This window comes from Gadus macrocephalus, chromosome 7 (assembly GCF_031168955.1).
Source record: "Gadus macrocephalus chromosome 7, ASM3116895v1".
Lineage (NCBI taxonomy): Eukaryota > Metazoa > Chordata > Actinopteri > Gadiformes > Gadidae > Gadus > Gadus macrocephalus.
In genome coordinates, this window is record NC_082388.1 from 21,315,391 (window position 1) to 21,341,899 (window position 26,509).

At 45.0% G+C, this 26,509-nt stretch overlaps 2 protein-coding genes across 7 annotated transcripts in view; one reads left to right on the top strand and one right to left on the bottom strand.

Moving 5' to 3' along the window:
- camkk1a (calcium/calmodulin-dependent protein kinase kinase 1, alpha a) overlaps window positions 1–2,963 on the top strand; it is a 52,393-nt gene extending 49,430 nt beyond the window's left edge. For all 3 annotated transcript variants that reach the window (XM_060057343.1, XM_060057345.1, XM_060057344.1), the window contains one exon: window positions 1–2,963. In XM_060057343.1, the coding sequence (XP_059913326.1) occupies window positions 1–73 (73 nt within the window). In that variant the 3' untranslated portion in view covers window positions 74–2,963.
- Window positions 2,964–24,893, bottom strand: p2rx1 (purinergic receptor P2X, ligand-gated ion channel, 1). 4 transcript variants are annotated; one of them, XM_060057349.1, is made up of 13 exons: window positions 24,468–24,891; window positions 17,056–17,200; window positions 15,600–15,671; window positions 15,361–15,430; window positions 13,639–13,726; window positions 13,253–13,333; window positions 12,814–12,955; window positions 12,546–12,691; window positions 12,295–12,385; window positions 12,134–12,199; window positions 11,694–11,789; window positions 4,324–4,389; window positions 2,964–4,209 (listed from the first exon to the last, which is right to left on the bottom strand). In XM_060057349.1, the coding sequence occupies exons 1-13, from the start codon at window positions 24,602–24,604 to the stop codon at window positions 4,204–4,206; spliced, it is 1,206 nt and encodes a 401-aa protein (XP_059913332.1). In that variant the 5' UTR covers window positions 24,605–24,891; the 3' UTR covers window positions 2,964–4,203. The 4 variants fall into 4 exon arrangements, with proteins under 4 accessions (XP_059913332.1, XP_059913334.1, XP_059913333.1 ...); XM_060057351.1 differs by lacking the exon at window positions 11,694–11,789 and having other exon boundaries at window positions 24,468–24,892; XM_060057350.1 differs by lacking the exons at window positions 2,964–4,209; window positions 4,324–4,389 and adding an exon at window positions 9,235–9,558 and having other exon boundaries at window positions 15,373–15,430; window positions 24,468–24,893.
- Window positions 24,894–26,509: the final 1,616 nt, after the last annotated feature.

Sequence of the window (26,509 nt, forward strand, 5' to 3'; positions counted from 1 at the left end):
GAAGGGCAGCAGTGGCGACGGACCCCGCGAGCCAGAACTCGAGGACCTGCATGAAATCGAGCCCTCTCAGTGAACTCGGACCAAACCGTACTGGGCATCAGTAATCTCTAATTCTCTCTCACGCACTCTCTAACCCCCTGACCTCACCTTCCCTTTGGCCCCCCCCCCCCCCCCCCCCCCCACTCTGTATGCCTACTTATTCTCAAGCACACGCTCCAGACCTTTCAAACAGAGATGCACAGAGATTTGTATTCTCAGGCTTTACTTCTTCCTTCGATTTTCCTCCATCACTTCCTACTCCTTCAAAACCAAATACCTGCTTTTGTACTGAATCCCTTTTTACCTCTGTTGCCCTCAACCCTGCGCTAGAAACTTGTGTGACCCGCCCCCCCCAGACACCCTCCCTCCAGATGACAAGATGATGTCCACCCCTCACCAGTCTGAAGTCATCCACTCACCTGTATGATGTCATCCACTCACCTGTATGATGTCATCCACTCACATGGATGGTTAGATCCTTAACACCAGACCTTCCCCTTCTGTTTACCGTCAGAGCATGTAATAACGGTGTATATGCCGTTATGTTGCGCCTAACAGGAATAGGACTTATATATATATATATGAATGTCCAAAAATTCAGAATCATACAATTCCTCCAATGCATGGTGAATATTACCTCCAATAACGCAACAGACTGCTGACTCTACCAGCAACTTTACTTCTGCAAAAAAAAAAAGAAACTGGAAAGCTCTACCTACGGTATAACGCAAGAATCCCAGTACTACAACGCACAAAAAAACATAAGCATGCCAAAGCACAGTGCCTCGCATGCTACCGACAAAAAGGGAAGAAAAATCACACAAAAACACAGGGCTTTTTTTAACCGTTTTATTTCTGAACAGTGATGGGTTATTCGATGACGGTGCGATGTGGTGTTATCTGTCATTGTGTGGCTCTGACTCATCAAGCGGTGGTCTATGTGCGGCCATCCACCATCCACTGTAGCTGGAAGATCGATGGTGATGAGTTTCCTTTCCTCACCACCCGCCCCCGCATCATCTTCATGATGTTTCTGATTAGGGCTGTACTTCTACTGATTGCAGAGATTAAGTCAGAGATTAAGCAGGGTGTCTAAAGTGACTTTGAATCTTTTTTCGTACTTCCTCTCCTTTCTAGATGTTGCTTTTCTACGTCTGTCCATGAAGAAATCTGTCTCACGTTTACCTGATTGTTGTGTTTGTCCTGTCTGTGAGTGTCCCTGTGCCCTTCCCCTGTATACTTGCACAGGGCACATCAAACACATGCACACACAAACCGTCGTTTCCACATGTGTGGAAAAGTGCACGTGACGGCAAGGTGCACGACACAAACCTACTCTGCCATCAGCCCCAGGACTGCCTGGGATTTGCATTCATCCACCCCCCTATCACTTTCCAGCCCGGCCCATTGTCTTGCGGATGACGGCTTTGTTTTTGGCTGTGATCGCTCTCGGCGCCCACCATCACACCACCAACACCGTCACCCCTTCAACCAGTCAGTGCGGTGATCCTCATGAGGCTGATTAGAAAGGAATAAGTGCAGTGTTTTGCATTTCTGACTCCTGGTTTCATGGCGGTGTGGCGAATTTTCAATGAACCACAGCAACCGTTCCGGCTACCATCCAAACGGAGACTGCGCACGGCTGACGAACACTGGGAAGCACCGTGCCGGCCGTGTACTGTAGGGGGGTCACGGGGAGGACAGGCTGTCCTCTCGCATTCTGTTTTTTATGTTGTGATGTCCGATGTGTATGCAATGTCACGGACGTGCGTGAGTACGCCTGGCTTGGTTTGTTTCCCTGTCTCTGTCCTCTCAAACGTGTGGAGAGTAGCCGCTGTTTTTCGTCGAGGAGAATGTCTGTGCGCAGGGTTACTGTTTACCAAGGGCTGAGATGACCACCGCGAGGATAAGCTTCATGTCCCTCGCCGCGGGTGAAAAGCTAGAAGATACGCACGCAAATATAGAGTGAACACTAATACAGTGCTCGTGAGAATGCGTCTCGTGTGTCAATGTGAGTGGTCTACATGCTATCTATGTCGATGTGCAATATTGTCGTAAGCGTCGTCTTTGTCTTACCCAGAGCTCTCAGGCCGCCCGCGTCTAATAAAGCTTTACTTGATCCCTGTGAAGGCGTTTTTTTTATTTTGTTTGTTTTTTCTAATTTAATACCGTTGAATATTTGCACTTTCCTACTTTATACTGTTGCCCGAGCATTTTACCATTCAAGTCTACAGGAAATACACCAAACCTCCTGACCATTACAAAATAAATACCGCTCTAGGCTAAAGCAATTATTGTTTTCTTTCACTAGCAGTACTGCTACTATGCTGCACCTGTCTGGTCGCACAAAAAACCCCGTTAGAATGTAATGAAGTTTGTGCTCACGTCAGAGATGCAGTGACTGCCGTTGGCACGGTGACCTGTGACCTCTGCACAGAGCTGTCATTGTCTAGCCTGGCTGCTTGTAGTTGAAAGCAGCTGATGGATTGTTATTGTTGATTCTATGAGGAGGCTGTGGTGGTTATTTATTACAATGGAGTAGGGAGAAACTATCAATTATTCTGCATCAGTATTAGTGTTCATCCGAGAACAAAAACAAACCCATTTTCAGGCTCATTTTATTGGATGAAAAGAATCAGGTGTGTGTGTGTATATATATATTCTGGCAAGGTGTGTGACTGGTGTTTTCAGCATGGTCGCTGGATATGTGTTTCATGTTGCATTTCTCTGAATGTCCCGTACTCAACGATCTATATCAAATCCCAACATATACGAAACAAAAGCATGGCACACCTATATGAAATGCAACGGTTATGTCAATGTAAATATGTACGGAAATATAAAGAAGCTATTTTTTGCATGCTTTTTGTACACCATAATGTAATGATGATAATAATACGGTAATAAAGAAAATGGCAGGTTCATTTGATTTTCACTTTCAATTTATTTGTATTCATAAGAACGCTTGACAAACAACCAGTGGACCAAAACAGTGTGTAACACACAAACTAACACAGCGGGATCATTAAACGACGGAACACGTTGTTGGCTCACTGCATTTCTCCCATCCACCACTTATTGCAACATCAAAATAGGGTACACTGCGAACTTGGAATCACTTATATAAACGCTCTACGGTTTTCTCTGACAGCCTACTATTTACTAGGGGTTGGGCTATCCTCCATCAGGGAGGTCGACCGAGACGTGTGTTGCTGCAGGGAAATTGTAACCCGTAACTTTATCGTCAACACTATACCCGCTCAGGTTGTCTGTTGTGAGCCCGCCCACTTGATGAGACACACCGACGATAAATAGCACAGGGATGCTTACATGAGGATATATGTTTCATGAGGTCGGATGAAAACAACCTTTCATATGATCGGATGAGACAGATGTGTACAGGACTCTGAAAAAGATATCTGGGGATGGTCGATCAACATTCAACATGAGGGATAAATTATCTCTTCACAGCAATTATTGTGGGGTAAAAGTACCTCAATATAAGACAGTTAGCGGTCAGTATCCGATTTCTTTGTGGACCCCCTAGCTTGACACCCCTTGCACTAAAGGGTGGCTTTAAGAAAATAAATTCACCCACAGAGACAGTAAACAGAGGACCACAGACTTGTGGCGGCGGTGTGTGGGAGGGGCGGTGTGTGGGAAGGTCGTGCCACTAAACCGTGTGCTGTCGCTTCAGTTCAGACGGACACGCTCGCATAGAGGTTACACCCAACCAAAACTGACCTGAGCTACACCCAAAGAAGTACAAACACACGCGCATACACAGCTGAGCTGCACAAATCTGTTTGTCTAGGTGTCTCGACACACAAAAAGGATCACAGTAACCCATTGACGAGGGAGTATCGTTTTTTGTTGATGGCATATCCGTTTCTTCAAGGACAATAACTTACGAAAGACTGCAAAAATAATATACAATAATCGTTGATAAACTAAATGTACAACTCAATTCCCTGCTTGTATATATATATATATATATATATATTTATTTTTTTACATATTTACAATTTGTTGAAATCAATCAATCATATCATTGCCAATGACGGTAAAGGTGTTTGCATTTTTTTGTTTGGTGTGTGTGTGTGTGTGTGTGTGTGTGTGTGTGTGTTATTGTTATCCACGGTAACTCTTCTGCAGATGCCTCGGTCACTCCTACACATTCGATAAAACACATCACAAAAATAGGCAGATCATCAGTCATGAAGCCATGCATCACATGCAGACAGAGAAAAACAACTTGAATGTGATTTGACTTGACTTCCTTACTTTGGCTGCTTCTTTCTCTATGGTATCTGCTTCCTTCTCTGTGCTACCTTCTTCTGAGTCAACGTCCTGTAGAGACAAGAGCCAACATGTCAGATCCATAGGTCAGAAGGCGTCACCAGAGGCGTCATCGGCAGGCAGACACAGGCGACGCTCATGACACTAGGGTCTGCTACTTTGGTGTATTCAGGAATTCAGGAACACTAATGGTGTGTTCCTGAATTCTCGAGAAGGGTCCATCTGCAGGCTTGGGCGTTTCCTTCATGACACAAGAACGCCCTTGCCCTTTAGGCGTTCCTGGTAGCGTTTCATTGACCAATCACGAGGTGTTTAGAAAGGCATACTGGGTTTCGCAAGGCATATGAGGTGGGTCTGTCTGCGTCCTGCAAGACGGAGGCGTAACTTGTAGTAGGAGGCGTAACATGTAGTCGGAGGAGGCGTAACTTGCACTAGGAGGCGTAACATGTAGTCGGAGGCGTAACATGTAGTCGGAGGCGTAACTTGTAGTCGGAGGCGTAACTTGTAGTCGGAGGCGTGTCTAGTACTTTTCTAAATCGCGGAAGTGATCTGTATGTAGCAGTGGTGGGTGTGCGGGTACATAAATGACCGTAACTCAGACCTCAAATATTAGGCCTTATATAAAAATAATGCACCCGACCCGCTCATTTAAAAATATGCTCTTGATTAGCTTAATCTTGATATGCTCTTGATTAGCTTAATCGTAGCCTTACGTGAAACTGACATCCTTGAGTCATATGCATTTAAAGGCACCCAGTGCAACTTTATGTAAACATTCAATGAAAAATAAACATTCAATTTCTAGTCTTTTTTACACGTAGTAAGTTTCAATAACTCCATACCATTACATATCGACATTCAAGGAGCAAAGATGAGACGTCGTTGTGTGGTGAGAACTGATAGAAAATCGTAAACAACAACAATCGCCGGTGGGGAGAAGCCATTTTTCCATTGACTGGAGGCCTGCTTTATTTATTGTAGGTTACAAAAAATAAAGAAAATGGCGGCATTGTTGTTGTTATCGATTTTGTATCAGTTCTCACCACACGACGACGTCTCATCTTTGCTGCTTAAATGTCGGTATGTAATGGTATGGAGTTATTGAAACTTACTACATGTAAAAAAGACTAGAAGTTGAATGTTTATTTTTAAGCCTCGAAAGTTGCACTGGGTGCCTTTAAGAAAAGAAGCCTATTACAAGTTTACAATGACATATAATGCATATAGCAGTTTAACGTGGGGAACCTGCTTAATGTTACACCTTTCCTGTTTCTTGGCTCTCAGACCGTAGTCCGGGAGCACAGGGGAGACGTTTCTTCCAGGGCCGATGTCCTTTCGGGGGTAACACCCTTCACTATAACCGGCAGTGGGTCTGTTTATAGGTCGGAAGACACGGGCACGGATTCTCGGCGTTTGGTACTTTATTCAACCGGTCTTGTTTAATTCCTCCTCGACTGACACTCGCTCAATCGCTCGTTCACTCATTCGTCGACTCATTCGCTGACGACACACACACACACACACACACACACACACACACACACACACACACACACACACACACACACACACACACACACACACACACACACACACACACACACACACACAGACAGACAGACAGACAGACAGACAGACAGACAGACAGACAGACAGACAGACAGACAGACAGACAGACAGACAGACAGACAGACAGACAGACAGACAGACAGACAGACAGACAGACAGACAGACAGACAGACAGACAGACAGACAGACAGACAGACAGACAGACAGACAGACAGACAGACAGACAGACAGACAGACAGACAGACAGACAGACAGACAGACAGACAGACAGACAGACAGACAGACAGACAGACAGACAGACAGACAGACAGACAGACAGACAGACAGACAGACAGACAGACAGACAGACAGACAGACAGACAGACAGACAGACAGACAGACAGACAGACAGACAGACAGACAGACAGACAGACAGACAGACAGACAGACAGACAGACAGACAGACAGACAGACAGACAGACAGACAGACAGACAGACAGACAGACAGACAGACAGACAGACAGACAGACAGACAGACAGACAGACAGACAGACAGACAGACAGACAGACAGACAGACAGACAGACAGACAGACAGACAGACAGACAGACAGACAGACAGACAGACAGACAGACAGACAGACAGACAGACAGACAGACAGACAGACAGACAGACAGACAGACAGACAGACAGACAGACAGACAGACAGACAGACAGACAGACAGACAGACAGACAGACAGACAGACAGACAGACAGACAGACAGACAGACAGACAGACAGACAGACAGACAGACAGACAGACAGACAGACAGACAGACAGACAGACAGACAGACAGACAGACAGACAGACAGACAGACAGACAGACAGACAGACAGACAGACAGACAGACAGACAGACAGACAGACAGACAGACAGACAGACAGACAGACAGACAGACAGACAGACAGACAGACAGACAGACAGACAGACAGACAGACAGACAGACAGACAGACAGACAGACAGACAGACAGACAGACAGACAGACAGACAGACAGACAGACAGACAGACAGACAGACAGACAGACAGACAGACAGACAGACAGACAGACAGACAGACAGACAGACAGACAGACAGACAGACAGACAGACAGACAGACAGACAGACAGACAGACAGACAGACAGACAGACAGACAGACAGACAGACAGACAGACAGACAGACAGACAGACAGACAGACAGACAGACAGACAGACAGACAGACAGACAGACAGACAGACAGACAGACAGACAGACAGACAGACAGACAGACAGACAGACAGACAGACAGACAGACAGACAGACAGACAGACAGACAGACAGACAGACAGACAGACAGACAGACAGACAGACAGACAGACAGACAGACAGACAGACAGACAGACAGACAGACAGACAGACAGACAGACAGACAGACAGACAGACAGACAGACAGACAGACAGACAGACAGACAGACAGACAGACAGACAGACAGACAGACAGACAGACAGACAGACAGACAGACAGACAGACAGACAGACAGACAGACAGACAGACAGACAGACAGACAGACAGACAGACAGACAGACAGACAGACAGACAGACAGACAGACAGACAGACAGACAGACAGACAGACAGACAGACAGACAGACAGACAGACAGACAGACAGACAGACAGACAGACAGACAGACAGACAGACAGACAGACAGACAGACAGACAGACAGACAGACAGACAGACAGACAGACAGACAGACAGACAGACAGACAGACAGACAGACAGACAGACAGACAGACAGACAGACAGACAGACAGACAGACAGACAGACAGACAGACAGACAGACAGACAGACAGACAGACAGACAGACAGACAGACAGACAGACAGACAGACAGACAGACAGACAGACAGACAGACAGACAGACAGACAGACAGACAGACAGACAGACAGACAGACAGACAGACAGACAGACAGACAGACAGACAGACAGACAGACAGACAGACAGACAGACAGACAGACAGACAGACAGACAGACAGACAGACAGACAGACAGACAGACAGACAGACAGACAGACAGACAGACAGACAGACAGACAGACAGACAGACAGACAGACAGACAGACAGACAGACAGACAGACAGACAGACAGACAGACAGACAGACAGACAGACAGACAGACAGACAGACAGACAGACAGACAGACAGACAGACAGACAGACAGACAGACAGACAGACAGACAGACAGACAGACAGACAGACAGACAGACAGACAGACAGACAGACAGACAGACAGACAGACAGACAGACAGACAGACAGACAGACAGACAGACAGACAGACAGACAGACAGACAGACAGACAGACAGACAGACAGACAGACAGACAGACAGACAGACAGACAGACAGACAGACAGACATTCTCGCGCACACACATACGCCACTCTCGTAACATTAAGTTTAGCCCACTTTATCCCTTTAACAAAAAGACAGCAGACAAATAATTAAAGAATTAAAGACAGCAGTTTAATAATTCAAATAAGTTATTACAACGCTTTTTGTTTTCCCGCGAAAAGAGAAAGATCTCGCGTGGACCGTGATTTAGAAAAGAACAAGTTACGCCTCCTAGTGCAAGTTACGCCTCCTAGCCTCCGACTACATGTTACGCCTCCTACTACAAGTTACGCCTCCGTCTTGCAGGACGCAGACAGATACTATTGGAGGTATACTGCGAAGCGCAGTCGCAAGGCATACTATGCTTTCCTTCCTTAATGACAATTTTACCTCTCTCATTAGATTTAGCAATCATGGAGCCCCAGCTTGGCTAACTTTAGTTCTATGCTACCCATACTTAATACTAGATCTTATTTAGAAACTTGACATGTTGACCTTCGACTGATCCAACGTAACTAACCGGCGTCGGCGCGGGTTTGATTTTGGTTTTGGTATTTTCAAGATTAGTATTATTTTTATATTTATATTTTTACAGTGATTGACCCGACCCGGCCCGCCGATATTTCCCAACACTATCCTTGAGCCGGGTCGGGCCGGGCCTTTGATCGAGCGTTTGTGGTTTTTTGTTTTTTGTTATCGTTGCTTTATTGGCCTAATCTGAGGAGAAATCTATGCCATAAACAGAAATATTATAGGCCTTTATTACACGGGTCTTCTCAATGCCGTGGAACGCTCCGTTCACTTGCATGGGTAATAGTCCGGTAACTTGTCAACCCCATCGTCTTCGGTTGCTAAGCGACGTCAACGTCTTTGGCGGACTATTTCACTGCTGATCAACACTACGAATGCTGGTAACGAATAAATTGTAAAAAGCACACCATGTGAAGTTATTTTCCAAATAAGATTTGAAAAGCTTTGGAAGTTTATTTACAACACTATTTACATGGTTTCGGAGTAGTACACCATTTTAATACAGTTCAGCGAGAAAGGCGACGAAGAATAAGAAGGGGGCGTTCCAGTCTGCGTAAACGGGAACCCCCATCACACGAGAACGCCCATTTGTGTCTGCAGTGGGATGATATTGGAATTCTCGACACCAGCCTTCCGAGTAGCATTTTTGACGTAATTTCCGGTCTTGGAGCTTATATAGGGCTCCGGTTCGACTTTGTGATTGGGAGTCCTCGGAAGGCTGGCGTCCGAGGATTCAGGAACACACCATCATACTAGGGAACGGGAAGACTCATAGTGAAGATAAAGGCGCATTGGCCATACTGTATGTGCTTCTCATAATAAAAGCAAAAGGATAGAAGGTGATAGGCATCAAGGAAATAAAGGCATGCAAACTTGAAACTGATCCTACTAAGTTCTGTTTAGTTCTGACTGTTTTTTATTGGATAAAAAAACCCTGCTGCGAAGCACTTTTATGCCGCGTTCCACTGCAGGGTGCGGTACGGATCGGTTCGCCTCAGTCCGGTAGGGAGGGGGCGGTATAGCCCAGCTCAGGCCCCGTCCACACGAAGCCGATTTCATGGCGAAACCGCAAAGGTCTTGTACGGTTCGGCCTTCCGTCCACACGAAGCCGGCGAATCCGCTGACCGAAACCGCAAACTTCTGAAACCACCCTCGGAGGTGGTTTCAAATCTATCCGGTTTCGTTTTGGTTTCGTGTGGACGCCTGAAACCGACTGAAACCGCAAACCATGACGTCATCGCCCCACCCCTCGACCTCCTAGCCAATGGCTCTTAAGCCCGCGGAGTCTCAGAAATCACAACAAAAAAGATGATGGCGGACTACAAGCTTGTAATCGTTCTGCAGCATATCGTGTCCCTTGTTGGGTTGCTAAGCCATTATTTATTGAGAATCTAGTTCGCCATCGTAGAAGAGCTGTTTGTTTGTGTTGTTAGTGGTTCGGGGGGCAGCCTTTATGCGCATGCTCGCCTCTTCTTCTTCTGGATTTGTGTACCAGAAGCAGCGCCCATTATGGGCCTGGAATGTTTACTACAGCGTTTCTACAGATCTATCCGGTTTCGCTTGGCTTCGTCTTTACGGAGATACTTCGAAACCGGATAGATCGAAACCGTAACGGTTTCGCCCGTTTCGGCTTCGTGTGGACTGGGCCTTAGTTCCGAGGTCGCGTTTCCACCGCCGACAGTACCCTTTATGGTAGGCCGGATGTCGATCGCCGCAGCAGCTACGTAAATACCGTGACATCATAGCAGCGCGACACAGTGTAGCCAGCTCAATAAAAACAATGAAAAAGTTGAACGCGACACATTAAACCAAGAGCTACCATGGAAGTCGTCCAGCAACAGTTCCTGGCCTTTATCCTTTTCATATGGCAGTTAATCAAGGAGGCTACTGTTTGTTTGTTTTTATTCCCACGTCGCCCGGAAGTGGCGATTCTGTCGACCAATCAACGGAGGGGGTGTGTAGCTCGAATTTTCCGGCACCCTTTCAGGCGTCTCAGTACCCAAACGGAGGAGTACTGAAGACGAGGGCAAAACGAGTACGGCTCAGTCCGGGTCACGCCCACTTTTGGCGTGAATTGCGGCAATCCGTACCGCACCTTTGCAAACCGTGACGGCACATAGCCTACGAGACATCTTTCTCATTGTGTTTTCTCTCTACAGCCTTTAACTGAACAATTGAACAATAAACGGTCGAACTCTTGAAAAATTATCATTTAAATCCACAAACAACATGTGTAATCCGGGGCATATAAAGACTGGGACCAGAAGATAATTACTTTCTCTCCTTTGAAACATGTACATGTGTCCATAAAACGAGCATGTGTGATCTGTGATTAATTACTATTGACCTGATTCCCCAAATCTCCATAGAACAACACTTGGGTTTGGTGATTGGTTTGAGTCGGCATGTGCGTGATTTGAGGTCTAGTCCATCTCGAGATCTCTACGTCCACTTACATTCAGCTGTGTTGGCGCCTCTAAGCAAGCATCTCATTCTTGGGGCTGTAAATACAAAGCGGTCTACCTGATTAATTTAGCTCTGTTGCTTGGTAACCACCCGAGCGAGAGAAACACAAGCACACAGTCGCACAAACGTTGTTTCCATCACACAAAACCTTGGAAACCAGTGCATATCATTAATCTTATAGCTGCCTGCTGTGTCTTTGTTTCATAGACGCAGAGATCCGATGAACCCTGTGTTAGGTCAGCAGCATTCTTTCAGTGGAAATAATCCAGTGAATTGGCAAGAGTTTACAGATACAATACAAAGTTGTGATCATGTTCTTTCTCCTCGCAGCGAGGGCCAAACTATTCAGAAACATTTTAGTTGTGTGCCTCTCTGCTGCCACCTGGTGTTTCGCGTTAAAAACTCACTTTTCAAAACTCACCTGTTGATGTGTATCTGTGTATTTATATTTCATGTTCTTGTAAAATTCTCTCTTTGGTAGTACGTAAAGAAGCACTAAGTCACAGACTATAGTTGCCTGGAAAACAGCAAGGAAACATACAACATACATTGTCAAACTGTAATAAATTGATAAATATGATTGATTTAACACACTGAGGTTGCATTCATGGCCCATATTATTTATCCTAATGTTTCAGAGTAATAAAGGCAATCAGAGCGGGATAAATGGTTATTCTGGATTGATTGGATACAGGAGAATTTCTTTTAGCGTTAGTCATTTCATTTCATGTCAAATCAAATTGGTTAAAATGTATTTGATGAAATAATCAAGTGAAAGGGCTGAAGGGTATGTGAAGGGGAAATGCATGACTTAAAGAATACATTTTAATGTTATACTTAGAAATAGCGTTTTCAACTCACCACTCCAAAGATTCCCACTCCGGAGCCTATTGCTGTCAGTGTTGGTATGATGTCGAATTTTCTAGCCTGTACATTTATAATTTCACAAAGATGAAAATGTCATTTAAAATCCACACAGGCGTTTCAAATACATAAATAGCCACGCTGAACCAAAAACGTACCAGTGACTGCACAATGATGTCTATCCTGATGCCAAACACCTTGATAAGCGTTCTTTTAGCCTGCCCTTCTTCCATATAATGCTTGGCATATCTGAGGGAAAGAATTAGAAAGCACACATTGCATTTGTCTGTCATTTTCAAGAAGTAACGTCAAATAATGTACTTTGTCGCTTGACAGCGACCTCTTCTTGGTTCTCTTATTGAGCATATACTTAGGACTTGGATCTGAAGGGGGAGGACGATCTGATCACCTGAAGTTGTAGCCCACCGATGCCCTGGCCCTGTCCGTCTCCCCTGGGTTGCCATAGAGACCGTGGAAGGTGTAAAAAGGCTTGCAGTGCCTCACGGCCCGATCCAGGTTGCAGGTCCAGTCCACCAAGATGCCGATGGCCCCACCCTGCAACGGGAGGGGGACACCAGACGGAGACGGTCAGTGTTTTAAATTTAGTGTCTCTGCATGCTCAACAACACTCGGTCACGCTTCAAACCTTTAAGGTGGTAAGGTGACTTCCTGCTTACCACTTTGGCTATGGTGGTGAAGTTGAAGCCGGAAAACTTGACGATGTCTCCGAGCCTCATGATGGGGCAGAGCGGGTCGTTGTCCGGGTGGTAGAGACACTTGCTGATGTATTTGCCGTCAATGCCCTCCACCAAGTTACTCCTGTGAACACGTTTAGGGCGTCCGTCAGGTCAGTGACAAACCGTATTATCTGTACAACCTCATACAAAAACATAAATATGTAGGTTCATTTATTTTCTAATTTGCGTGGGTGTGAGTGCCCCTTTAATGTATAATTCTGCTATAATGTTTATTCTGCTATTGTTATACAGTAGAGCACTACTTACTGTACGACGACAACTTTGTTTGCGCGTCTGTGTTGATGAACAAGGTGTATGTGTGTGTGTCTGTGGATGTGTGTGTGTGTGTTGGTGTACAAAACACAGAGAGAGACTCCACCTAGTGACATCAAATAGCGGGAAGGTGATGGAGTTCTTGATGAACAAGGTGTAGTTCTCAGCAGACATCAACAGAGGAGGGCTGGTGGGAGGCAGACAAGAGAGATTACCTCACACTAACAAGCCTCATGCAAATACACTAAGGGTCAATTATGAATCTGGTAGACTGGGAGCATCAATTATAGTAGTATCAGTATTGCTTAAGAAGTATACTAGTCTGTTATATACCAACACAGGTCAACTTGTCATGGCACTTCATATTCTATTTTATTTAATTGTAAATGTTTTAAAAGGTTTACATTCTATATGTCTTGCGCTTACGGTGTACTTTTGGGCCTTGTTGTTACATTGCCTAGAACTACCATGTTAGGTACTGAGAAAACGTACTCTGGGATGGTCGCGTCATTTTCCACTGGACACCACGCTAACACCTCACAGGTGCCCGTTTGTTTCAGGCAGAGCCCTGTCATGTGACCTTGGAGATAGAAACAGACAATGGTGAAGTCATAAACGATGATGGGGCGAGAAGCTCAGACCTAGGCTGGTTCTACCAGACTCTCGTACTTCACTTCATTTCATTTCATTTGTACTGAAGGGAAATTCAAATTGAGCGGAAGTACTTAGGCGGGCGGAGCCAGGCTAGCTCAGACCAACATCAAACACACAAACGGGAGAGAGCGAAAAGGGTCCCCAGCAAATTATCAAACATGGCGTCCCCACTCGCCTAATCATTATTCTTCTTTATCATCTTATCTTTCATAAGTCTCAACGGTGGCACAAAAAGAAAAAAACAATCCAGCAAATGCAAACGCTGAAATTGCGTTTTTGCTTCGGTTCATCCCCGTTTGATGCTAACCCATACAATCTCTGTACGATTAGCTCTAGCTCTTATCTGCTCTTCCTCTTCATTTGTTGGGCTCCGTTTTGCGACAGCGGCGGGCCGCCAGAAACAAATGGACACAGACTCCTCAAGGTAAATATGACTCTTCCGGAATACGCCGGTCGGATCGGAGTCCATGTCCTTGCCAACACTTGAAAGGCTTCAACTTCCTCGTAAACCCGAGGACAGACGCAGGGCTGCGGTTATATATTTATATAATATATATATTTTATATAAAACTTATTGTAAGAATGACTCTGAATGTCTGTGGTCACGTTTGTGTATTCAGGGCCTGTGTGTGTGTGTGTGTGTGTGTGTGTGTGTGTGTGTGTGTGTGTGTGTGTGTGTGTGTGTGTGTGTGTGTGTGTGTGTGTGTGTGTGTGTGTGTGTGTGTTTTTGTGTGTGAGGTCTCACGTCACCAAGTGTAGGCGTTGGTATAAGTTTACTTTGACATAAAAAGCGTAGGAGTATCCTTGCTTGAACAAGGCTCCTGGACTTCCTATGCACACAAGCCTCCACTGTCAAGAAAACATGTGACACACACACACACACACACACACACACACACACACACACACACACACACACACACACACACACACACACACACACACACACACACACACACACACACACACACACACACACACACACACGGTGTTGATATTACGGATGGAGTTATGTTTTGTTCGGCGCACGGCTTTAGCGTGCGACGAACAGAATGTAAGACTGTTTATCTTGCTGGAGTTGTGTTTAGTGAAAGCACAAACTAATGCTTGCACTTACAGATGTGTGCCTTCTTTGATACGGAGCTAAGGCTTTCGAATCCGTAAACTCAGCATATCACCCTGTTAATCTTAGCAACCTTCAGGATTACAGAGCAGCGACGCTTTAGAAGAGAAGTTAGCTGTACTTGCATTAAAAAATGTACAATGTTTAGTTGCACTGAAACCTGAAATCACATTGATAACAATCTTTTAGTTAATTGACAGTTAAACATAGCTACAAACATATGTTGCGTATTTAACTTGGTTTACATTGACAGTTTAGATATACTGCACAAGGAATCTGTTTGTAAATCTTTATAAAATCGATGTTGATGTAGCTGTGGTTAACTGTACAAAGTAGAGGGGGCTCGCCGGAGTGTGTTTGAGTTCAATCTGACACAAACTGAAGGTTAGTCTATGAGGAGTGTTAAGGTCACACACTGTAGCACCACCACGATTTACCATTTCCCGTACGTTTGAATCTCCCTTCTTCACATTCGGTGTTCGTGGAGCAGTTGTCCTTGCCAGGGAGCTGAAACACACACAGGGTGGCGGGGCATTAGAGATGTGGGATTAGACATACCATCACCCAGGCCACCCTGAGTGGCCGCGTCATCCATCCATCCACCTTGTATTTGACTCTTTATGGAAGCATCGCGAAGAAGGGGAGGGGGAGGGCAGGAAACTGACTCTTCACATACCTCCGGACATTTTCCCATGGTCTGGTTTTCAGTAAGTATAAAGTTGGTCATTACCACGAAAGAGGCGTCCCCCTGTTTTTTGGATTAAGGAGCAGAATATTAGAAACGCTTCAAAACAGAACACGACCTATGATGAGACACACTTTTTGCTGCCGTCCTTAATCTGTTCTTTTGAAGAGCTCTGTGTTGGGGCTTCATGAATAACAAACAAAAAAGTGGATAAAAAGGTCTGTTGTTGATAGCCCACAGCCCCTCCATGCCCAGCTGTTCATTCATCACCACTCTCCCTTCTTACTCCAGTTGACATGTATTGCCCTAACTCAATGTTATTCTCTGTCTGAGGGAATGTTCTGTTGATGTGTTGTACTAGAGGGTGGTTGCTGGCCAAAGAACTCAGTTTTCTTGCTGAACACTGTTTTCCATGTTCAGTACATGTTTCAGAGCAGCGACCATATGTTGAATGCTCTGGGTCACCAATATCACTAATATAACAAATCCAATGCCAAAGAGGGCCAGAGCAACCTTTTTAGTGAAGAGCCTGTTCTAAATTTCTACTGAAGAGTGATGGAAGTGTCTTTTTAATTAGTGTTGTTTGTCAGTGATGAAACAGCCCCGACCCAGAGTTGAATCGTCTTTGACTCAAACTGGTCTGTAGCTCTGCCACAAAGTAAACACTCTCCCCTTCATTGTGCATCTTTTATTATTATTATTCGTCTATCAATTTTAACAAGACCCTTTTGGACGAATACCGCGGTCGGGCAAACAAAGAGATATGTTTGACCTGTTTCGTTTTTCTGTTTGCCCAACGTCGGACAGGATATAGGCAGAAGCTCAGGCCGTATTTTGTTGTATTGACAGTAACATATTGCCATGCTTTACGATCAAGTGTCCGCGGCTCCAATGATTCTTACTGTGTTTGAACTTTAGCTAGCATTACCGCCGCCCGGCTACTGTGAAGCACCAAGCAAGACAAAGCAATGAAGGACTGTGATCTTTCTCTCAATCCGAACGCCGACATTACTTCCTCATGGCTGCGTAGGCAGTAAATAAACAATAGATTTTCTCTTTATCCTTGCTTTTCGGCAAGGCCTAAGATGGAAAACGGCTGATTCACTGATGCTCATGGGCTCTGACGGTCATGCTTTATTTCATCGTGTGCACGAACGTTGAACTGACAGCCGACATAAGCCATAGTTATGGTTACACGTCGACGAAACGCAAGGGGGTTTCGGATCCTCCTTGCGTCCCCCGCAAGGGCCTAACGTGCGCCTCCAAAATATTTTAACCTTGCACCGGGACAACGCGGCAGAAGGGGCTGTGTTTGGCCCGCTCACTAAAACCCGACGCAGAACCATAACGTCTGCGTGGTCATTGCGTTGCGTCGACGTAGAACCATAACTGAGCCCTCAGAAGTGGATGTGGATTCAAATGCCGCACACACGCACTGCATACAGACCTGAGACGGAAAGACGTAGTCGGCCACGTCCCAGATCTGCTCCAGCCCGGACCTGTTGGTGTAGCCCACCCCCTTCATCTTGGTGTAGACGGAGCTGACCGCCGTGTCGGTCGACTGGTAGCCCTTCTCATAGATGAAGACCCACCTGGGAAGACAAAACACAAATACCCACAGACACACACGCACGCACAAACACATGTCCAAACACATGTACACACACACACACACGCGCGCGCACACACACACACACACACACACACACACACACACACACACACACACACACACACAAAGGAACCATGAGACACACAATGGAACCGCGAAGACTCTAATATATTCAACCTGTTAGTGGGAGTATGAACATGTCACTACTGCTTACAGTTGGCAGGTTCACTGCTTCCTGTAATAGGTCGTGGGTGTTAATCCCTCTGTAAAGGTAGTCCAACTGATGCTGTCAGACAGCCGACTGTTGACCCAAACAAAGAGACTCAGGAGCAGATGACGTTGCAAGTGAAGAATGAAGTTATTTATTAACTGTTTGTATTGACTTCAAATTCTGGTCATTGCAGAGCAGGTAAGGGGTGAGGCATCTGGGCAGGGGATTGATCATGGGATCGAACCCAGTGCCTTTCAGCTGGGAGGTAGTAGTGTATTATTGTCAGTTATTAACGCTTACCTGGCACAAAACGGAAATATATGGATTTGAAATACACACATCATTTGTCATTTCTCAATGAACACGGATAGTGTGTGATGGTGTTTATGGCTGCAGGCTAGAGGAGGAAGTGTGCCATAGGAACTCGTGTGACATTTGTTTGTAAGTCAGGCTCCAGGAAGGTGACCTAGCGCTCTGTGTTCAATGTGTCTTTTATTTGCCAAGTTTGATGGATTGGTTAAGGTGGTTGACTGCATAGCTACCCAGCCCCTTCCGGCCACCATTGTATGTTGTATGTCCTGGCACTTAATGTACGCACTTATGCACTTTATCTACATTGAACTTATTCATGGTACTTAATTGTGTAACATCTGTAGTAGCTGATAGCATTGCTGTAAACGGGGAATGGGTTAGCCTAGCGATTGTTAGTACTTGCACTTGGCTCTATGAACATCTTTACTGTACTGACAGCGATATATTGTTTCACTTCTTATGACAAATGTACTTATTGTAAGTCGCTTTGGATAAAAGCGTCTTCTAAATGCCCTAAATGTAAATTTAAATGTAAATGTAAATGGTTGACAGGCTGTGTAAAGTCCTCTCCCTCCGACTGAAAGATGGCATGGGGGAGAATGATCGCTGACAGCTGGTGTGCTGTAGACCGGGACTCACACACACACATGCAGTCACACAAGCCCAGACACAAACACACATGCTAACACATGTTTTATACAATATGCCGAGGCCCTGACATGAGAGTGGACAGAATACATTGTGGGGATTTACCAGCGCATGGAAGCACTGAGAAAGTGGGACAGTGATGAAATACACCTGTTCCACACTAAGATAAAGCAGCTTCCACAGTAAACTATAGCAGCTCTATGGTAGAATATAGCAAAGGGTAAAAAATAGAAGCTCTTCTTTAAAATATAGCTTCTCTACAGTCAAAGATAGCAGTTCTACCGTAAAATATGGCAGCTCGACAGTCAAAAAGAGAAGCGCCACAGTAAAATATAGCATCTCTACAGTCAAAGATAGCAGCTGTACAATAAAACATAGCAGCTCTATGGTCAAATAGAGCAGCTATCGTGCAACTCTACAATATAATAAAGCAGCTCTACAGCTAAATACAGCAGCTCTAATGTGAAATATGCCACTCTACTGTAAACTATTTCAAATATAGCAACCTGAAACTAAAACACACAACTGGTGCTTCTCTGAATCAGCAGGGATGTTGGAAGATGAACACAGAAATTAGAGCATTAAATCCTGCATTAAATACAGCCGCTTAAGCATGATGACTATCTGCAGAACAGCAGACAGTCAGGGAGGTGGGGGAGGAGGAGGTGGGGGAGGAAAAAGAGGAAGGCAGGAGTTCTGATGTGCAGAAGGACAAAAGATTATAATGAGACACTTCTTGTCTTTTGGCACATTTCATTATTGCTCCGCCATTTCAACAACAATGATTGTTTCGTTTCTTTTACCTAAGAGGAACTGAATAATTAACTGGAATCACAGCCAGTGCTGTGACATCACTATTGTTCTTTTCTTTCCGGCCTTCTTTAGAAAATCATTTTTATTTTGAACAATATGCAGCATTTGACTTATTATTGCAATGACCACAAGTAACAGTAAGTTAAATCATTTGGACATTTAGCCATCAACTCACTTCATTGTCTGCTACTAATCAATAATTATTGCTTGGAATAATTAAGGCTGGTAGAAATGAAGAACAACCAAACAATATATAAACAATGAGAAATCAAGTAAAATCACTTTGAAAATGCCCAAATGTAACAAAGAATCTAGATGGAGTTTAAGAGTCATTAAGTCATTAAGAAGAAACAAATTAAAATACAAGTTCAATAACTGTCAAAGCTCCAAAACAGATCTGACCACGGGCTGAGATTAATCCAATATGAGGGAATCAGTGCGTGTCTTGGCTCCATGCATGCGAGCAGACCGAAAGAGGTACGCTGGTTTGAACCTGTCAGAAGGCTGGTGTCTGAGGCAGCCCTGGTCCGGGCACGGTACTCATCACATAACCCCTCACCCGGGTCTAATGTGGCCTGATAGCTGAGGTAGCTGGCTGATGGGATGAGGGATGGGTCGATGGGGGTCTGAGGGATAAGTATCTGTCACTGACTGTCCCTAATATGATATGAGCAAGTCACATGACATACGGCTTTCGAACCCTGTTGACCTGTTCTTAGGAGTGCAGCGCGTGTTTAATCCATGTGTATACTTCAAGGGATCGTCTTCTGCATGTGGTTATCGAAGGCGTGGGTTTCCTGGGAGTTTTTATGATGGCGTTGTTAAGTTTAGTGATGTGATGACGTTTAACCACGGCCTCAGGGAGATTTGACTGTTTGCCATCGGACTGGTCTCCGTCAACGCTTGTGCATGTACAAACACAATGACACCTGACAAGCTTATCCCAGTCGAAACTGGGAACCAACACTGGGTCCATGCCGAATACATTTTACCTTGCGTGTGAAGGAGACACAAAGATCTCAGTAATTACTCCTCCTCACTGGACTCATCATGGGCTTGTAGGGAGGTAACCTGACATAGTGTTCAACAATTGTGTTGATTTAACAGTTGCGAGTTCAGCAGTGTTTTTGATGGTTATCACTGTTAGCATATGCCTCAGCTTGTTTCATCACACAGTTCCTGGCTAACTACTGCTCAGAGGTATACCCTTGCATGGTGGAACACAAGAGCTAGAGCTCAAGAGCTATGCCACACACACACACACACACACACACACACACACACACACACACACACACACACACACACACACACACACACACACACACACACACACACACACAAACTAAACCCATCCCTGGCCATTCATGTTGCTGCATGTTTTTTTCTGATGATGGGGCAACTGCAAACCAATGCTGTTTAAGAAAACGAAGCGTAGGTTTAAGACGATGTCTAATTTATTCATGAGTACCAAGTAAACTTATTCATCATGGTATTATCATGCACCGGTAGCCGAGGGTGTAGCTAGGATTTGGGGTTTGTAGCCGAGAGAACACCTGTGTGTTTTAACTATGAGTACAAACTCTGAGTTATATTTCCTTTAACCAACTGAATTAACAGAATCAATAGCTAGTTATATACATTGAGCATCATCCACCAGTATATAAAGCTTTTTAATTTGATTTAATTAGATTTCAGTTCAGTTCATCTTAATGCTGTCCAGCATGATGATTTCTTCTCTCATTTCGATTCAATCAATCTTGAGTATGCGCTACCAATCCAATCTTATTCGTCTCATTTCTCCGTACTCCCCAGTTTCTTTATACTTTCCCATCTCTTAGTAGCTGGTAGCTGGTCAAAACAGATCTCATCACTTTGTGCCTGAGAACCATTCTACGGTTGCCTTGATAGCTTAATGCACCGCCTTTTAGGAAAACACATGCAAATGGACAGAACCAAAGCAAATTAAGAGAACATCTTTTACAATCTCCAAACGCATGCAAAGCATCAGTCAACACAAAACAATTACAGAAATGTGCTGCAATTACATCAATTGACCTGTCTCAGCACGCTTCTTGCTGCTGCTACGGTTTGTGACTCATGACATTATTGAAGTCGTGAAATCATTGCTAAAATGTAAGTTGGTTTGGTTTATATTAACATTGTCATCTCATGATGAAGATATTACTGTAGTTTCCAGCCGTGCTCTTCAATTTTAGTTTTAAGTAACACATCCGTTATTTGGTGTACTTGCAGCACGTTTCTGTAAATGTGTTGTGTTTGCAACGCTGTTTTCTAAATGGTCGTTAAATGGATGTAGATGTTGCCCTAATTTGCTTGGGTTTTGTCTTTTTGCATGTGTTTTCTTAAAGGTCCCATGACATGAAAATCTCAATTTATGAGGTTTTCTAACATAAATATGAGTTCCCCTAGCCTGCCTATGGTCCCCCAGTGGCTAAAACTTGCGTTTGGTGTAAAACGAGCACTAGCTGTTCTGCTCGCCTTTGAAAAAACGGAGGCTCAAGCGCGCTGATTTGGAAATCTGTGCTCATGACGTCATGAGGAATCTCAGCTCCTCCCCTTACTCTGCCTGGCCCGCCCAGAGACGTTGGCCCGCCAATGAGACTCGACCGTGCGAGCGCCACGTGTGTGTGTGTGTGTGTGTGTGTGTGTGTGTGTGTGTGTGTGTGTGTGTGTGTGTGTGTGTGTGTGTGTGTGTGTGTGTGTGTGTGTGTGTGTGTGTGTGTGTGTGTGTGTGTGTGTGTGTGTGTGAATACACACACTGTAACGCAAGTGTTTCTTGTCGGTTCTTTGACGGTTTTTTGACGTGTGTATTTCCACAACGAGACTGTCGTGGGGGTTATCTAAGCCATGGTTGAGAAGGAATTGGGGGAAAGGAACTTTGGTTTGACTCGCTGAAGTACATGAACTGCGACATGCCGCCGGTTTCCGCGAGGCACCATCGCCCGGCAGCGGGCAGCCGGCCGCAGGCAGCGCGCGGTTCAGTCGACTTCAGGTTGATGTGGAAGAACCAGAGACGTCGCAGAACCCGACAAAGTCGTTTGTGATTCATAATATCGTCTGGAGGCGCACACAATATGTTATATGATATAGATATCTATGTATTATATGATATTATTTAGATATAGAGCTCCAGGACTGTAACGCAAGTGTTGTACACTTCCTTGTTATTTGGATAACCGTTCTGCTGTTGGTGTGATGGCGCATAACACGTCTGGTATTTCTACAACGAGACTCGTATTGGGGGTTATCTCAGCCAAGGTTGAGAATGAATTGGGGGGAAGGAACTTTGGCTTTGACTCCCTCAAGAACATGAACCACGACATGGAGGAGAAAGGGATTGTTGGCGGCGAATGTCTCCCGCTTGAGCCCCGCTGAGGGACCACCGGCGGAGGCGGAGGTGCATAAGCGCTGCCCGGCAAAGATCCCTTTCTCCTCCTTGTCGTGGTTCATGTTCTTGAGGGAGTCAAAGCCAAAGTTCCTTCCCCCAATTCATTCTCAACCTTGGCTGAGATAACCCCCAATACGAGTCTCGTTGTAGAAATACCAGATACGAGAGTCCGACGTCACACCAACAGCAGAACGGTTATCCAAATAACAAGGAAGTGTACAACACTTGCGTTACAGCCCTGGAGCTCTATATCTAAATAATATCATATAATACATAGATATCTATATCATATAACATATTGTGTGCGCCTCCAGACGATATTATGAATCACAAACGACTTTGTCGGGTTCTGCGACGTCTCTGGTTCTTCCACTTTCACATCAACCTGAAGTCGACTGAACCGCGCGCTGCCTGCTGCCGGCTGCCCGCTGCCGGGCGATGGTGCCTCGCGGCAACCGGCGGCATGTCGCAGTTCATGTACTTCAGCGAGTCAAATCAAAGTTCCTTTCCCCCAATTCCTTCTCAACCATGGCTCAGATAACCCCCACGACAGTCTCGTTGTGGAAATACAAGACACGTCAAAGAACCGACAAGAAACACTTGCGTTACAGTGTGTGTATTCACATTGATGTGGACGTTGAAGAACCAGGAACGTCGGAGAACCCAACGCGGTCGTTTGAGATTCATAATATCGGCTCACACAGCTTTTGGCCGTGATAATATATATTATATGATATAGATATCTGTGTAGGCTATATGATAATATTTAGATATAGAGCTCCAGGACTCCCGTGTGTTCTAGAATATTTACAGAACACGGCTAAAGGCTGTGTGCGGCTCGCCATTGCGATACATCCACTGTAAACAGAGCGCATGGTGGCTGCAAGCTGCTCAGGGCCACACCCCCACCCTCCTCCTAGACACGCCCACCGAAACAGCGCATTTGGGGGAAGCTCAATGTGCGACTGGCTCGGAGTGGCTGTAACTCTGCACCACGGCTGAATTTAGGGAACGTCTTTGAATACTGTGTTAGTTGCCCACTAATACCTATATTAAAGAATACATAAAATAGCATGTCATGGGACCTTTAAGTTGCAGTGTTTGGGCTCTCAGGGTCACCGTACAACTCCCCTATCAGAAAAGGAACTATGCCCCGGCCTATGGCCAACAGTTGAGTCACCGTGTTCTGGTAAACATTCTTCACAGGAATAAGGTTGTTGTTATAGTCTGCTACAACGGAATAACACAACTCATCATGGAATGCATGAGTTGTGACATTAAACCAAACCTTGGCATTAATAAGTATAGAAACTTCCCACTGTGTAAACCAAAAAAGAAATGTTGCTCTTGTTTTGTTTTGTTTTGGTTTTTATCACAATTGGTGGGACTGGGTCAGTCCACCAAGACTACCGGGTGACCAGTAGTCTTGATGTCTACATCACATGATGGGGAGATGTGTGGAAGGTCAGAGACGTGCTAAAACATGAGGTTGGAATGCAGACTGCCCACCTTTTTACTCCAAATTCCCATTCTCAACATTGCCTTTCTTTCACTATAGTATAGAAAAACCTGGCCAAATTGCCAAACACTCCATCACAAAAACTACTTAGACAACTCCTTCATTCCCACTGCTGAAAATAAAATACATTGCACATATTTATACTGCACTGAATCTCTCTGTCCTTTTTCTCCCTGCATTTTTGGTTCAGATTGTAAATAGTTATTGGCTCTGTCTTTTAATGTGAGCCCCAACCATCAATCAAATTGAATCTACAACAGCATATGATAGATGAGGGAGACAGGGGTCCAGGGTGGGTGGGGTGGGGGGGAAGAGATCTGAGCTGCACTCACCCGATGATGTAGCCTAGGACCCCCAGCTGGATCAGTCGGCAGACCACCCCGACCCGCCGGTTCCGCACCAGCACCTGCCGCTGGGTCTCGTACTCAAAGAAGAAGTCAGACACGACGTTGCTGATTTGGCTTTTCATCTTGTGTCCGGCCGTCCCGGGGAGAGGGTAGAGAGGGTCTCTCTCTCTCTCTCTCTCCAGCCCGCTGCGCCTTGTGTGTGTGTCTCTCTCTCTCTCTCTCTCTCTCTCTCTCTCTCTCTCTCTCTCTCTCTCCTGTATTCCCCTTCGCTCGCACCTTGTCCTTCTCTGCCGATAGTCTAGGTTCCCCCGCCTCCTCCTGCAACAATCAGCTGACACTCCTCAGCACGGGCAGTGTTGGAAGAGTCAGGCTCACTTTCTCCTCCTCCTCTCTTTCGGTTCCTCCCTCACTCCCTGACTGGCTTCTCCTCTGTCATGATACTCTCTTGCTCCCTCACACCCTTCCTCTTTCATACTGACTCTCTCTCTCTCTCTCTCTCTCTCTCTCTCACTCACTCACTCACTCACTCACTCACTCACTCACTCACTCACTCACTCACTCACTCACTCACTCACTCACTCACTCACTCACTCACTCACTCACTCACTCACTCACTCACTCACTCACTCACACACACACACACATACAAATACACGGATGCATTAAATCCCTTACAAACACACACACACACACACACACCCCCCACACTCCACACAAACAGACAATAACACACAGACATTAATACACCCTGGGGTCACTCCTCTTCCCATTCACAGATCTTGCAGCTCCCATTTATTTATTTATTTTTCGATAACTTCATTCTTGAAATTACGCCTTCAGTCTCCAACTCATCCAACTCAACAACTGCCATGGTTGCGGGCAGAATTGCACAATGTGTCCATAGGATTTCCTCCTGCCAGTCTCTTCCTGTATGCAGCACAGAGATACAACAGAAATGTGCACACTGTTCACTGATGCAGCCTCCACCTCTGTCATCCAGTCCGGACGCTAAGCCTTCTTAGGTTGACTTGTTATTTTGTGTGGGGACCAAATGGCAGAAACAAGAGAATGTTTATCCCTTTTCACTCGTGGCCCACATGCTTCCATGGGGAACTTCAAATCAAATGTATTACCTTCAATTGTAAAGGAAATCTATCTAAATTCCACATCATGATTTGGCACTTCATTGCTACTTATTAATCTCTGGAGATTAAATTAATCTTTTCGTTTATGAATCGCTTGAAATCCAAATCCAAATCCAAATCTGGCTGAAGCCTTTTGCCAAGACATAATAATTCTCACAACCTTTTTTTTTTTCCCAGCACATTGTAGCCAATGGAAATGTGTTGTTCTTAAAATATAACTATAGGTGAACGACATAGAATATTTTCCACAATACCAAAATCGAGTTAACACCTTTCAAAGATTAAATAAATAATACCACCAGGAAAGTATTTATTCAAGACAAGCAATGATTTTTTTTTTTCCAAGGAAGGACTGTTGACTTTGCAGCAGGGACTTGTTCCTCGATCAACACAAGTTCCAACAAGTTGAGGCATAAAAACATTTGCAGCCAGTACATGAACCAAACCTGTGGAGTGGATCATGGATGAGGTAATCAATGTAAGGTGTTTGCAAAAGTCTTCACCAACCACTCTCACCAAAAAATATATCATTGATTCAGTAAAGCAGATCCAGAAAACAGTAGTGACAGTTATGATTAAACATATGGTTATGTGACACAATGTGTCTGATGACATTTCCTAAACCTCACTGTTGAGGAATTATCAAAGAGGTAAGTGAGTATGTAGTGCAAGGATCCTAATCTACATGTATTTCTAAAATCAGTTGTGATAATAAACTACCTTATTCTTATTCTTCCTAATTCATGTTTGAAATGGGACTGAAGCCCACTTGATATTTATTGGAGAAATAGAAGCAGATATTTATGAAATTGTTGGATAGATAAGCCTATTCAGTGTTTCATCACCTAAGCTTTCGAATTTGTCTTTACCTAGATGAGGACG